This window comes from Lycium barbarum, chromosome 10 (genome assembly GCF_019175385.1).
Source record: "Lycium barbarum isolate Lr01 chromosome 10, ASM1917538v2, whole genome shotgun sequence".
In the NCBI taxonomy this organism is placed as follows: domain Eukaryota; kingdom Viridiplantae; phylum Streptophyta; class Magnoliopsida; order Solanales; family Solanaceae; genus Lycium; species Lycium barbarum.
This window is the reverse complement of record NC_083346.1, coordinates 105,955,097-105,969,957: the sequence shown is the minus strand read 5'-3', so window position 1 is coordinate 105,969,957 and position 14,861 is coordinate 105,955,097. Positions and strand designations below refer to the sequence as shown.

General features: G+C 35.2%; 2 protein-coding genes across 6 annotated transcripts; one reads left to right on the top strand and one right to left on the bottom strand.

The window, feature by feature from the left end:
• Positions 1 to 1,234: 1,234 nt before the first annotated feature.
• Positions 1,235 to 9,011, top strand: LOC132614191 (uncharacterized). Of its 4 annotated transcripts, none has more exons than XR_009572210.1 (10): positions 1,235 to 1,715; positions 2,573 to 2,650; positions 3,994 to 4,671; positions 4,822 to 4,924; positions 6,192 to 6,292; positions 6,380 to 6,554; positions 7,692 to 7,862; positions 7,963 to 8,060; positions 8,511 to 8,688; positions 8,803 to 9,011. XR_009572210.1 is itself a non-coding variant. In XM_060328591.1 (9 exons), the coding sequence occupies exons 1-9, from the start codon at positions 1,407 to 1,409 to the stop codon at positions 8,571 to 8,573; spliced, it is 1,776 nt and encodes a 591-aa protein (XP_060184574.1). In that variant the 5' UTR covers positions 1,235 to 1,406; the 3' UTR covers positions 8,574 to 9,011. The 4 variants fall into 4 exon arrangements, 2 of the variants coding, with proteins under 2 accessions (XP_060184574.1, XP_060184575.1); XR_009572211.1 differs by having other exon boundaries at positions 8,511 to 8,699; XM_060328591.1 differs by having other exon boundaries at positions 8,511 to 9,011.
• Positions 9,012 to 11,203: 2,192 nt separating this feature from the next.
• Positions 11,204 to 14,647, bottom strand: LOC132615717 (uncharacterized). Of its 2 annotated transcripts, XR_009572808.1 has the most exons (3): positions 14,152 to 14,647; positions 11,868 to 12,473; positions 11,204 to 11,529 (listed from the first exon to the last, which is right to left on the bottom strand). XR_009572808.1 is itself a non-coding variant. In XM_060330321.1 (2 exons), exons 1-2 carry the CDS (start codon positions 14,572 to 14,574, stop codon positions 12,297 to 12,299), a joined length of 600 nt encoding a protein of 199 aa, XP_060186304.1. In that variant the 5' UTR covers positions 14,575 to 14,647; the 3' UTR covers positions 11,547 to 12,296. The 2 variants fall into 2 exon arrangements, 1 of the variants encoding a protein (XP_060186304.1); XM_060330321.1 differs by lacking the exon at positions 11,204 to 11,529 and having other exon boundaries at positions 11,547 to 12,473.
• Positions 14,648 to 14,861: the final 214 nt, after the last annotated feature.

Genomic DNA, 14,861 nt, shown 5'->3' with positions numbered 1-14,861 from the left:
TTGGTCCTTAATTATTTGTAAATTTTGATTTTAGTCTTTATGATATTTGACTACGTATATTTAATTCAATTACTTGAAATGTGCACGTTAGATCCTTTTGCTTGTGAATAATCATAAGTTTCCTTGAGTATTAGACATTTCATCATTTAATTACTCATGTATTATGTTTCACGGCAATACAATTTTAAAAAAGTCTATATATAGCATATTTTCAAAGAAACAAAATTAAAATTGACCAATAATTAAGGGATTAAAAATGTTATTATTATATTATTCAAAGAATAAGAGTAAAAGTTGAAAAAAAAAGAATAAAAGAAAAGGCGTGGCATGACGTGTTCTATTTATCTCAACATCCAATTGCCAACTCAAAATCAAATCAAATTTTACAAAAAAAGCTTCACTTCTCAAACCTTCCAAAAGAGTAATGATTATTATCAAACCAATTTTCTTATCCAAAATAAAATTATCCATTCAACTAAATTGTCCCATTTCCCAAAAAATGTTTAGGTCCGCGATTCAAATAGCCGCCGTCTGCCGCCCGCCATTATTTCCTACCGCAACTCTCCCAACTGATGCTTCATACTCCGTTCGTATTTTAAATTATTGTGTTAAATGAGTTATATATATTTATACGACTATAAATTATTGATAAAAGATAAATTATTTTTAAATATAAAAAGAGTCATTCTTTTTGACACGAATAAAAAAATAGATTCACATAAATTGAAATGAAAGGATTATGTTTTAAATAATGAAGGTTAAATTATATCACAAGGATGAAATTAAAATTTATCAATGATCGAGGGACCAAAAATGTTACTTTCTCCATCTCAATTACGTGACACCATTTGATTAGACGGAGTTTAAGAAAGAAAATAAGGTTTTTTAGGACAGAATAAGAAGATCAAAATACTACTCTTTCAGTCTCAAATTATTTATCGTGGTTATTAAAAATAGTTATCTTTAATTATTTATCGTTTTAGAAGTTCAAGTTACAATTAATTATTTTCTTTCTCGTTTTAATCTTAATAGAATTTTATCATTAATGAAAATAATACACAAATAGAATAAATATTTAATAAAGAGATTATAGTTTAGACATAAATAAAAATAAAATTAGGCATATAACCCTCTTAATTAATTTATTTTTTAAAGAGAATGTAAAAACAAAACGATAAATAATTTGAGACGGATGGAGTACTTATTATCGAAAGAATAAGATGTAAAACTTGAAAACAAAAAAAGAATAAAAGAAAAGCGTGGGATAGCGTGGTCGTTTTATCTCAACGTCTCTTCCCAACTCATAATCAAATAAAAGAGTAAACCAATCCATTTCAAAAGCAACATTTCCGTTCCAAAAAGAGTAAAGATTATTATTTAACCAATTCATTTATCCCAATAATAAAATGGGTTATCCAATTCAATCCGATATTCGGTCGGCAATTCAAATCGCCGCCGTCTTCCGCCACCACAACCACCAATACCACCGGCGGTTACTTTCCTCAGCTGTCATTTCTTACCGTAACTCTCCTAACTGCTGCTTCACGGTAACCTCTTCCTTGAAAATCAGAGGTTTCTCCACCAATGATGGCGCGACAGCTGTCCAGAAGGTTTCTAATAAGCCGTCGTTATGCACTGCCGACGAACTCCATTACGTGTCGGTTAATAATTCAGATTGGAAACTTGCTCTTTGGCGCTACATTCCTCCTCCTCAGGTATTTTGAACTGTTACTCTTTTTATTATTCTTATAGACCATTAAATTACTCTGTTTCAAATTAATACTGTATGACAATGTGAAAAAAGGAAAAACATATGTGACACTTTCTCATTTATGTATTACTTCAAGTTCCTTTCAACTGTTCAAATCCGATTATATATATGACATTATGTAGGCTTTTGGCCATAGATTCCAAATATTTTTCACTTTCTTTGGAATTTATAACCTGTTTTCCAAATTTGAAATACTACTTCAAGTTGGATTTCAAATTTTCATGGCCAAAACACTTAGTTTCAAATGAAGTGAAAATTTGTTCTGGCAAAAAATGAATAATTTTGACGGCAAGATATTTAGAATATTTGACGCCATTTCTATCTCAACACAGTTTATAATTTACTCAAACTATTCAAATTCTAAATCCTGTGCTCTATCGTATAGTGTTACTCCCTCTGTCTCAATTTATGTGATACTTTTCGCTTCACGAGATTCAAATTGCATGAACTTTGACCAATATTTTAAGATGTATTTTTTCACGATAGCTTCAAAAGTTTAATCAAATTGACTCTCGAAAAGCGAAAATTATCACATAAATTGGGACGGAGGGAGTATATAAAATGGAACCGAGGGAGCTATGAACTAGGAATTAAATATGGCCAAATAGAATAGGTACGTATATATACGACATTAAGACATTTAGAATGTTTGACACCATTCTATCTCACACAGTTTTAAATTTTGTGTGCTATAAACCATTGTTGTATAAAATGTAACAGTTTTAAATTTTCTGTTACGTGAATTTTTTATTCAAGGATTTGAGCTTTGCATTAAGGGCGTGTGATTTTTGACGATGACAGGCTCCAAAGAGAAATCATCCTCTGCTTCTCTTGTCTGGCGTGGGGACTAATGCTATTGGATATGATCTTGCTCCTGGGGTATGATGCTCATCTGCCTCCTCCCTATTCTTTGTCCGTTCTTCTGTTTTGTTGTATGTGCAATGTTGCATGATAGAATAATTGGGACACTCTAATCGGCGAATTTCATGCCTGTATAGGTGAACTGGTGGATCTTGATTGATAATTCATTGATAACCACGTTGAATAGATCATAATGACAAACATGGAAGATGTATATATGTCAGATTCCATTAAAGTTTTGCTCTTTACCTCGTGGAGTGGTTCTTCTTTCTGAATCCGGTAGACTTACACTAAGTTGTGCGGACTCTTCGTTTTTTATGCCACACCCGTCTCGATATGGGACGGGAGCGGGATACGTCTCGGATACGGTCAACCAACTTCGGATACTTCGACCGGAGTCCATGGACAAATTTGGGGGGAAAATTGAGATTTTGATTTCTCAAATTGAAAAATAAAACACATTTAAGACATGGCAATGGCTCAATATTATAGCCCTTTTGTCTCATATTCATTGCTTCATGCTTCAGGCCAAACAGAGAGAAACCAAGAATTCAATGGGTCATGTTCTTTATAGCTCTATTTGTATAATTTTGAATGTTCTTAGCCGAATCCCCGCACCCGTATCCATACCTGGATCCGCACCCTCGAATCTTAAAATTTAGATTTTGTCGAATCCAACTCTCCAATCCGCACCCGTATCGGATACCCACACCCTAGTCCGAGCAACTTAGGACTTACATGGCATGCTCAAATTTGTCAGATCTAACCCTGGTTTTGCTGTTTTCTATCCTTAAATTACTGAAAGGGCAGAAGTCCTGTCTTCTCTTACTACTTTTCTCATACTTTAGGCATTTCAAGCATATAAAAGTTGACTTGCCTAACATTTGATACTGGCTTGTTATCTATTACATCTTCCTTTTTTGATATGGCTTTATGGCTGATTTTTGAATTGTGATGAAGATTTTTGTTTAGTTGTTAAATGATTTGTCCCTTTTTTGGTTTTGAGATAAATCTAAATGTCTATTGGGTGGATAATGCAATAACTGATGTGTCCAATTGACTTATTATTGGGTCAATTGGATTATTTCTGGCCTATATTTATTTAATGTTTAGTTCATGCATCTTCTTATCTTTAAAATTTCATTTTTATCACTTGAGGCAAGTATATACACCCCACTCTTTGGTGGAGGTTTAGAATTCTTTATCACTTCAGGCAACTATGTCCATCCTGCTTATCAAAAAAGTATTTTTCATAGTATGGCTGGCTGTTGTAAATTCTTTCTAAAAGTCTTACATAATACATGGGAAACAGGAAAGAAGTTATTTAATCTCGGTCTTTACTTTTAAAAATAATTTTGCAGTCATCTTTTGCCCGTTATATGTCTGGGGAAGGATTTGACACTTGGGTTCTTGAACTTCGAGGAGCTGGGTTGAGTGTGCAGGAATCAGATTCCACGAAAATTGAGAAGTCTGCGAACATAGTCTCAGAACGGATGGAAGCTGCCGCTGATAATGCTACTGACAAAGTTCTTTCTGCAGCACCGCAGTCAACAGATGTCCAGAGTACCTTAGAAGAGTCTGACATAGCTGTGGTCAAAGAAGAACCCACTGCTATTGCAACAATGTGGGACGAGTCGAGAGTAGTGAACCAGCTTAGCGAAACATTTATGCTCTTGTCAGAGAGAGTCTCTGGTTTCCTCAATGAAAGCCAGTCAAGGATTATGTCGGCTAAACTATTTGATCAAATATCAAAATTATTAGAGGATTCCTTTCTATATGAACGCTTTAACGAGACAAGGGGGAAGTTGTTAAGTCTGCTGGAGACGAGGCAAAACTCTGCTGTTGCTGACCAAGTAAAGGATCTTACCCAAAAGCTAGTAAATATCATTGAAGAAGGTCAACGTTCTGTTTCCCCTCCATTAGTTGATCTGCATGAGCGTCTAACCACTACCATAGAAGATTTCCAGAAACAGCTTGACTTGATTGTCAAGTATGATTGGGACTTTGATCATTACCTGGAAGAGGATGTTCCTGCTGCGGTGAGGTGACAGATCTCCATGTTGTAGAATATAAAGATGTTAATGTCCTTGTGCTGACACATCCGAAATTTAGGATGAAATTTAGAATTTGTTGACTTTTTAGTATTCTTCATTATTCTGACCAGTATAATCGTTTTATCTTTATTCTAGATGGAATACATTAAGGCCCAAACAGCACCAAAAGATGGTAAACTTCTTGCCATTGGACATTCTATGGGAGGAATAGTGCTGTATGCTAGGCTATCACAGTGTGGTAAGATGCATTCCTTGTTTATGTAGAATTAACGTTGTTACGCTTTGGTGATATGGCAGGTCTAGTAATAAGCCACTTAAGATAGGCTAGTAAATTAACGTGCAAGAGTCCTGAAAAAGTGACAAGCAGTCCTTCCTGTAGTTGCAGTTGGAAAGAAAACAGTAACGTTCAAATGTTTTATTTAAATAAAGAAGGCAGTGTAATTCGAGAATTTATTCCATGAACCTGCCGGAGTATCATACAATTAAGTCTTGGGATTATATTCCAAAGGCTACCACTTCACTTGGTGCAACCTTGAGTTAACCGGGAGTAGATTATCCTGTTTGCCTCTTGAATAGCGCTCTTTTAATTCCTAAATGGAGCAAAATCTTAAGACGCAAGTTCAATAAGTTCTTTGCTGGAAAAAAAAGAAAGAAAGATTCTATAATTCACAACTGCTTTGGGAATGCAGTTGTAATAGCCACTAAGTGCAATGTTACTAGTAACTTACAAATTCCATGACGAGGGTGCACTAGAGTAAACAGGAAGCTTAGCGTCTTTCGTGCAGGGCTGACAATGAACCATCTTTTGAACTTACTGAGATTATAGGGAGCTAGGCAAGATGTTAAACTTTCTCCGTACACTTTTAAGAGTGTATGGGATGGACCTGGTTTTAGTTATGTAAAAAGGTTTCGCTGTTAGTTGACTTTATACAGAGATAGGTCACTTGGAGCAATGTCTGAATCATAATTCTTTTGATTTAATCACTTTTTTGATAATACTGATGGCTTTGAAGAACGTTCTGTCGATATAGTAATCCTGTCACAGTCATGCCAATATTCTTTAATTGACATTTTATTACCAAATTTCCTTTGAAAAAAGAAGGCCGAGCGGCTACTTTGTTTGATATAGTAAATCCTGTGAAATTAATTTGGAGGATAGATCTTACAAAATGCAAAAGACCTTTTCCTATTAAATTATTAAGATTGTCTCTTACATTTTCATTCATTTGGATAGACTATGAACTGTAAAGGAAAATTTGGAAATCTTCTGTTGGACAATAACACATGTTTCATGTAGCGTCCCGTACTGATTTACTCTTCTCTCCTTTTCTTTCAATATATGAGCATAGCTGAATCAATTTTTTGGAATTTTTTGATTGGTGCTCCACTACTCTGATTCCTTGTTAATGGGCAGAGTCTCAAAAAATCATTTTCAGACTTGTGTTTTCTTCTGGGAATGAAATAGATATGAGATTCTAATTTGTTTGTGGTTTTACCCTGGAAAGGATCTGAAAGAAGAGAACCTGGATTAGCTGCTATTGTAACTTTGGCTTCGTCACTGGATTACACATCTTCAAAGTCTGCGCTCAAAATGCTCCTACCCCTTGTAAGCTGAAAATAAATGTCTTTCAACGCTTGCTGTGCAGCAAATATCCCTTTCAGCATATTCTTACATTTATTTACCTTGCTGCAGGCTGATCCTGCCCAAGCTCTCAATGTACCTGTTGTTCCTTTAGGGGCATTACTCGCTGCAGCTTATCCTCTTTCTTCTCGCCCTCCTTATGTGTTGGCTTGGCTTAATGATTTGATATCAGCTGCAGACATGATGCACCCAGAGTTGCTGAAAAAGCTCATAATGAATAACTTCTGTAAGTGCGCACATGAGCAGTAAGCAGACATTTTCTTTTCAATTGATCGCGAACTGTACAAATTTATGGTCCTCCTGTTTTATTACTTCTTTATATGGAGAGCAGGCAAGTTTCAAGTTTCATCACTTAGGTTATGGATATTTCGAGGGTTATTTTTTGGAGATAACAGTATGAGAAACTTACATGTTCTGAAGAATGATTCAATGACCATCCGGCTATGCCCCAAATTCCTGTTTGCAGTGTTTTGTGTACCAATAGTAGCACCAATGGCTGTTAAAAATGTCTTTTCCTCTCCACTCCCTGTCTGGATGATATGTTGAGTATGAGTTGAAATCTTCCACGTTTCAGATACATTCTCATGTGTATCTGTTGGGAAAGAAAATGTACTTATTGAAGTTTGTCCTTGGCAAGCCAATTGAATTTTGATTTTTACTTTTTGCCTTATAGACTTCTTAGAAATGAAGGTAATGAATGGAGATTATGTGAAATTTGATTCTTATTCTTATTTGTTCGCATAAAGTATGAGAGACGAAGGACTATTGACATCTTCAGATGGAAAAAGAAAATTATATCAAGTACACATCAGCTGTATAGTCCATTGCCAGCTAGATATTTTCACTTTTGTCAAAGAGCTGCATATGTCAATATATTTATTTGGCTCTTTGGTCTACAAATGCTCTGTACTGCGTTCCTTATTAGTTGTCATGTTTTCTTCACTGCCAGATCTCCTTTTTCATATCTACTTTGATTTGCTGTACTTGGGCCTAAGGGTCTTTCGGAAACAGCCTCTCTAGCTCCACGAGGTAGGGGTAATGCTGCGTGCACTCTACCATCGTTAGACTCCACTTGTGGAATTACATTGGGTATGTTGTTGTTGTTGACTCTTTGGTGTACAAGCTATTGACTCTGTGATCACACAAGTTGCACTCCTGCGTATCTGTTTTCTCAGTGTGGAATTCCTTCAAAGTAAGGGATAGTTGATGCATTACTAGTTATAAAGGCTGAGTCTGAGGGTGATCCAGAAAGCTCACTTTCTTTTGTTAAAAGTTTCTTTAGGGGGGTCACGACCATCTCTATGTTCTCTTGAGATTGCACATGAACCTTTTATTACAGATTTGCTTAGAGATCTTCTTGCAGGTACTATTCCTGCTAAACTTCTTTTGCAGTTGACTACCGCTTTCCGAGAAGGGGGACTGCGTGACAGAAGTGGTAAAATATTCTACAAGGATAATCTTCACAAATGCAATGTACCTGTGTTGGCTGTTGCTGGAGATAAAGACATAATCTGCCCACCAGAAGCAGTACACGGTACGTGTCACTCTGACTCATAGTACTTTCGCTCATTCTTCTGTATGAGGATGCTAAGTTTTCTAATAATTCTTTTCTTGCAACACATTGGTTCTAGCAGAAACTGTAAAGCTCATCCCTGAGCAGTTGGCCACCTACAAAGTATTGGGGGATGCTAATGGTCATTATGCTCATTATGACTTGGTGGGGGGACGCATGGTATGTAAATCCTTAATACTTTCTAGCTTCTTTTGGAATACATAAAGGACAGAGTACAATCGAAACGAAGGAGCTGTATGGGTGATAACTAACTGAATGGATATAAACTAGTTCTCCGTTTGGGAATAAATTATGAGTTTTAGAGGAACCTTAATTTGTTCCGAAAGGCAAGTTATTTAGAATGAGATGTACTTGAATAGTCCGGACTGGATATAGAGGATTCATACAACCAACCTCTATGGAAGAGGAGAGGTGGCAAGTCACATTTGAATTCACCTTTCATGTTTTTTGTTTTCTTATTATGTAAGCCGGAAGAATTAAATATACCTAGACTAGAAAATAGGTATAAGTCATTTACTACTCCGTGAAAAAAGCATCTTTTGTGCATTGCTATTATTTCTCCGTTACTGTTATTGCATTAACAGCTTTTACTCTTCCTGGTGTCTGCAGGCTGCGGAACATGTATATCCTTGCATAATCCAATTTTTAAGCCGTTATGATGACACTAGCTAGGGCTTGCACTCTACTTTTGACCATTCTTCGGGTAGTAAGCTCCATATTCCTTGGCGTCAAATACGCTTGTCCTGGTCTCGTTCATCACTTATATCCAGGGAATGCTAGTTAACACGTGAGTCTTAAGTTAGTCTAAACTTTACCTAACTTGTATAAAATTTTGAAGTGGTGTTTTCTTTGCTCCGTTTTCTACCCTTAAGCATAACTAAGGACCTTGTTTATATTGTAGGGAGTTCATATATGAGTTCCTGTTCCTGAGAAAGGCTCATGTAAAGGAAGGAATTTGACAGATTTTTTTTACCATACCTCATCAGTAATGTGTAATTAGTTGCTCATCATGTAACATATTTAATGGTTGCTTCTTTCTGCTTTGCCTACTGCCCAATATTTAAGAAAGGCAGGAAGTACACACTGGAAATAGTACAGTATTTTATCACATTTAGCTGAAGCACACCATGAGAAATTATATAGCATGTTTGAAAACCACTAGCTAAGGGTTTTGGAAACGTATCTGCTTTGTCTTATTAGCTTAAACACGTGAAGTTTTCCCTTCCAAAAAAAAAAAAACCTGCATTTAGCTGGATCGACGGGGTTCTTTGGACTTGGGTATGTTTTATATCTAATGTTTGATCGCAAGACGGAAAGGATCCATGCTTAACATGTAGGAGTAGATTTTCAGGTTCTAAAAGGACTTTACTTGGTTCTGTAACGTTCGCCACCCTGTTTTTCCTAGTGTTACACAGAAATGTTATCACAATTCAGGAAGATAATTGGAAATATTGACAAATTCTTGTGGATTTAACTTCGTTGATTAAAGTATCAAACATGGGGCACAGTGAACAATATCCATCCTAAGTCACGGTCTGATTGATAATTCTTTTAGCAGTTACAGTTGCTGTCTGATGGGGATCTGCATTTGTTTAGTGAATGCTATATGCTTATTTGATTAATAGGCACAAGAGAGTTCCAAATGTTAGTTGGGGCTAGGAGTGTCAAATGGGCAGGTTGAGCTGAAATTGGTCCAATCAAAATGAACTGAGGTAATAAATGGATTGGGCTAACATTGACCCAAAAGTTATTTGGGCTCAAATGGGCTAAAAATGAGTTGGTCATGACCCGCCCAACTTGACTCAGTTTGTTTGAAGGGTCACTTTTCTAGGTGAAAAAATATTTTCTAGAAATATGTTTTTAGCGAAAAGATATTTTTCCTGAAAAATATTTTCGCGGATTTTTTATGGAAAATGTTTTTGAGGAAAACATTTTTCGTGAAAAATATTTTTGAAAAAAACTTTTTTCATGAAAAATATTTTCCTTCATATCAAACACACTACAAATTTATAAAATACATGATACAAGAAAAGAAAGTACATAGAAAAAAATAAATTAAATCTCAAGCAATAAATTCAAATTTAAGTAAATCTTAATAATGGGTTAGAATTGGGCTGGTATTGGGCTAAGATAGAGATAACTTCAAAATGGGCTACGTTGGGTTGGGCTAAAATCAGTCCAATGCAAAATTATCTTGAGCCCAACTCATAAAATTTTGAGCGGATTGAGCGGGCCATCATCTTTTGGGCTATATTTGACACTCCTGGTTGGGGCTATATCGTTTACCTAGGGGTGTCAATGGGACAGTTCGGTCGGTTATTTTAAAAAAACTATACCATCCCAATTCTTCGGTTATTTTATTTTGTATAACCAAAATTAGACTTTTGGAGACCGTCCCATCATCTCGGTTTGTTTTGGGTAATCGGTACGGTTCGGTTAATTTTTGGTTATTTTAGTTTTAAAGTGTCACCTAAGAATACACCACCATTAAAATGTAACGACACAGACCTCCACAAACTTATTTGTAGTACACCATCAAATAAAGCTTCTATTTTTTTATGAAATATTTAATGTAAAACCTATTAAAAAAACTAGACAAAAGTAATTAAATTGAAATGTGTTATATCAAGTAGCAAGACAACAACGATGGCATCATCGCGATGTGAATCATCCCTGATTGACTAGGGAGAAGAATAACTTGTCAAAGACAATAATGTTGAATTGAGCCAAAACAAACAATAGCTTATAGGCCACAGAAACCGCAACTTGAATTTGATACATATACATCAAGCAACATAGTAGAGGAGATCAAGATGGATGTGAACTTTTGTTGGTGTGCTAACTATAATAAAAAATGCCCACTTAAAGCATCTAAATCTATGACCGTATGACTATATATATGAGGTATCCTTTTGAAAATAAATCCAATCAACTAAAGGCCCAAAATTTAGTGGCCAAAATTCTTTTTTATATTTAAAACGGAACTTATAAAAATATATTTTATATAATCAATTTAATATATTTGTAATATATAAAATATATTTCATACATGTAAGGCTATTCAGTTCGGTTCGGTTCGGGAATTTTTCGGTTTTTTGTATAAATTAAAAACACCACCCTAATTGTTCGGGACGGTTATAAGCTTAAATAAAAATCTACGGTTTTATTGAAAAAAACACTATAAATCAGTTCGGTATGGTTAGGTTCGGTCGGTTGGTCGACGCCCCTAAGTTTACCTGTACTCCCATGATCCCTAAATGAACAAAGCATCTTAATAGGAGAAAAATTCGTTTTCTGGTAGAATTTGACTGTCAACAGAATTCCACTTATAAATAAGTGCACATAACATGAAATAAAGCTAGAGTACATAAAAGAATGATCCTCCACCTCCACCGGCTTCTCCAAACTCGAGCACATTAAAGATTACATATTTCTTTGGGGATGATACAATTTCCTGATGAAAATGGAATAAAGCTAGCGCGCGCTTTCATTCACCATTATCATGAGCAACTGCACTTTTGCACAGAGGGCATGCATTCTTCTGCAGAAGCCATTGTTTTATGCATTCAATATGATGGTAGTGTCCACAATCAAGTCTTCCAATTTCATCGCCACCTTTGTACCTTTTCTGCAGGATTACATATCCATTGTAAAAGTTATCTTCACTGATCGTATAAATTATTGCTTACACAATTAGTGTAACCTAACCTGAATTAGAAGGTTGCTTGCCTCATTTTTAGGCTACTACTTCACTTATTATTAGTACTTACCTGTATTTACCTTTTAAATTACCTGATATTGTAAAAAGCTTTTCAGGAGATAGTTCCTGTTCAAGAGATACATATCTTATAAAGCTTTTATTTTTCAGCAAACCTGAAGTCTAAGGGAAAATAATGGGGATATAGATAAGAAAGAAAACGAAAGACAAGAAATGATAACTAATTCAAGGAGCTAAAATTAACTCACTTGACAAATAGTGCATCTCCAGCTTTTGGAGATCAGCAATGGCCAATAGGGAGGATATTGTTGAGTGCTTCAACTTTTGTGCATGTTGGAGTATTTGCTCTTCTCCCAAACTTGTGCCCACATACCCAATCCTATCACTCAATTTAACCAGTTGCTACCAAAAAATAAATAAATAATCAATTAACACAGACCAAGTTATACATTCTTTGTGATCTTTAATACTCCCTCCCTCTGTCTTAATTTATATGACATTCTTTCATTTTTAGTCAGTCGCAAAAAGAATTACACCTTTCTTTAATTAGTAACAATTCAACTTTAAATTTACCTTTTCACCCTTTATGACATGATTTCCTCCAGCCACATAAATTTCTATGATTTGTTTTAAATCATAAGTTTTAAAAAGTTTTTCTTTATTTCTTAAACTTCATGTCAAGTCAAACAGCCTCGTATAAAATGGGACGAAGGGAGTACAAAACAAGGGAAAATGTGTGAAATCAAAACAGAAACCTCATATGGCATAGCATCTACATCGAATCTCCAGCCTCTATATTGATCATAGCCATCTAATTCTCTTGCAAACTGGAAGTTCTGTATGAAAATCATGATCTGCAAGACTCATATAAAGTTAAGATTTGATTGTAGTGCACTAAACTGGCATTATGAGCAAGATTTATGGAAGGATCAACTACTGGATATATCTTATATGCAGTCTTATCTTGCATTTTCACATAATATTTGAACTTCTTATCATAAGATGACAATTTTTATCGTTTATGCACCACAGCGTCACTTCTCAAGTTGTGATTGTAATGACAAGTGGATTCAAAATTTGAAGTTTATGGGTTATGGATTCTAGTCCTTTAGAGTAACTAAGTTCTAGTTATAGAGTAGTTTGTACATAACGAATAAATTGAGTTTGAATCAAAACTACTGAGTTCTGCTGAACCCGTACAATAAACGCTACATCTGTCCCCGATTGTAACAAAAAATAAGATAAAAGAAAACGAGGACTAACTAGTGAATTAGTCATACTTACAGGACAACAACTATGAGAAGGAGGGTGGTGATTAATCCTTGTATTAGAGACATGCAATGCAGAGATTTCTTCAGCATTTGCAGTTCTTCTTGGTACACGCGAATGCTATGCAATGGAAGAACAAAGATTACTGTATGTTATACTGTTGAATAACGAAGCCTTCCATTTTCTATTTTTATTTGTAGAAAGCTCGTGTGCTTGGGAGTCCATGATGATTAAGTTATATAGTCGTTGGAGCAGAAGTCTGCTCTATTTAATCACATTTAGTCTAATTCACTGTTATTAAGTAAGCACAATCATAAATTTCCACACTAGTAGAAACTATAATGACGATTTTAAAGTACTATCTGACCTAAGAAACTTGAAGATGTTAGGTACTATAACTACTAGAAACAGAGAACTCTGCTATTCAAAACTCATTTTGTTATACTGTGAGTATGTTAGGGTATTAACGTACCAAAATTAAAGGAAGTTTAGCATGATTCAAATATGTAGAAACCCACTAGGACTTCCTGTCATCAGCTTGACTTTTCTTTATTTCTTTTTGGTTTTTCAAGAATGTAAATAGGAGGTCACGGGTTTGAGCCGTGAAAACGGCCTCTTGTAGAAATGCAGGATAAGGCTGCATACAATAGACCCTTGTGGTCCGGCACTTCTCCGGACCCTGCGTATAGCCGAAGCTTTGTGCACCGAGCTGCCCTCTCTCTCTCTCTCTCTTTTTTTTTTTTTTTTAAAGTATGTAAACATGGCCTGTGAGGATATTAAATGAGGTTGAAAAAAAAAAAAAGGCAACTTCTTTGATCGCCTATTCAGAAGTGCCTGCAACATAAAATCACCCCATATTGTGTCCACGCAGCAGACACAATTGCAAAAGGATTTAACTTATATGCAGTGATAATATAAAGATTTTTTACATTATCAATGTATCTTAATCTGTTACAACAACTTATTAACTTATTATGAATAGTTATTTTCTTATTGTAGGTACTTAATTTAATGGCGCAAAATAACTATACACTGTTAGTGCACTGATATTAAACTCATTGCAGAATTACATATAACAACGTACTACATAATCTCAGGTTAGTTGGGGTCGGCTAAAAAATGTAGAATTACAATTTACATGTACTATAGAATTTAGAAATTTCAGAATTGGATAGGGAACAATTCTCGGAATGAGCTCAAATAGAGAAGTTACCAAGATTACTAGCAAATTGACAATTCACAAGAAAAGATAGTTGTATATACCTCTTTGTTTTTCGATATTTGAGAAGTGATTTTAGGCCTAGGAACAACATCATAAATAGAACCAATCCCGGGTGGAGCACAACATACATCATGAGTATCAACTACAACATGCGCTTGTTTTTTGACACTTAACAATCTTGTTTTCTTTCTCCTGACCATGTTCTTCTTCATCGGCTTATAAGGGTCTACATGATCTCCTTTACATCCAAGCTTTTCAAAGGTTAATGACATTAATGTCTTCTTCTTTTGAGGCCTTCTACTTAAAGAACTCTTTGATTCCCTTGAACCATTTTTGATAGACATGTTTGAAAAATAAAAATTCAAAACAGAATGATTATAGTAATTTCTTTGGGAAGATGTGTTTGAGTCTTGTTTCTTTCTTGAGTTTCTGAGTCTTTTATGATCAAATGTTGAAAGAGGCATGGTGGAGAAGTTATGGATGCGGAAATGAGCTGTGATTAGCCCTAGGAATCACAAGGAAATAGAGAACAAAGGTGTGTCTGGTGCGAAGGAAAATGTTTTCTTGAAAGTGTTTTTTTGGAATATAAGTGACTTTCTTACTTATTTTCTTAATATGTTTTATATGTAAATAAAAAATGTTCTACCAAAGATATTTGTATATAATCTACTCAAACACCATGGGAGGTGGGAGTGGGGTAGGAGTGTGGGCAGGGATGGGGCTATGATGGTGGGGTGTAAGTATGGATGTG

Bases quoted from the DNA above. Each gene is read 5' to 3' on its own strand.
- LOC132614191 (XM_060328591.1), top strand. From the start codon at position 1,407: ATGGGTTATCCAATTCAATCCGATATTCGGTCGGCAATTCAAATCGCC. The intron at 2,651-3,993 runs GTATGATGCTCA...ATAATTTTGCAG, and splicing joins GATATGATCTTGCTCCTGGG to TCATCTTTTGCCCGTTATAT. The intron at 8,061-8,510 runs GTATGTAAATCC...TGGTGTCTGCAG, and splicing joins ACTTGGTGGGGGGACGCATG to GCTGCGGAACATGTATATCC.
- LOC132615717 (XM_060330321.1), bottom strand. From the start codon at position 14,574: ATGCCTCTTTCAACATTTGATCATAAAAGACTCAGAAACTCAAGAAAG. The intron at 12,474-14,151 runs GTATATACAACT...TGAGTCTTGCAG, and splicing joins AAATATCGAAAAACAAAGAG to ATCATGATTTTCATACAGAA.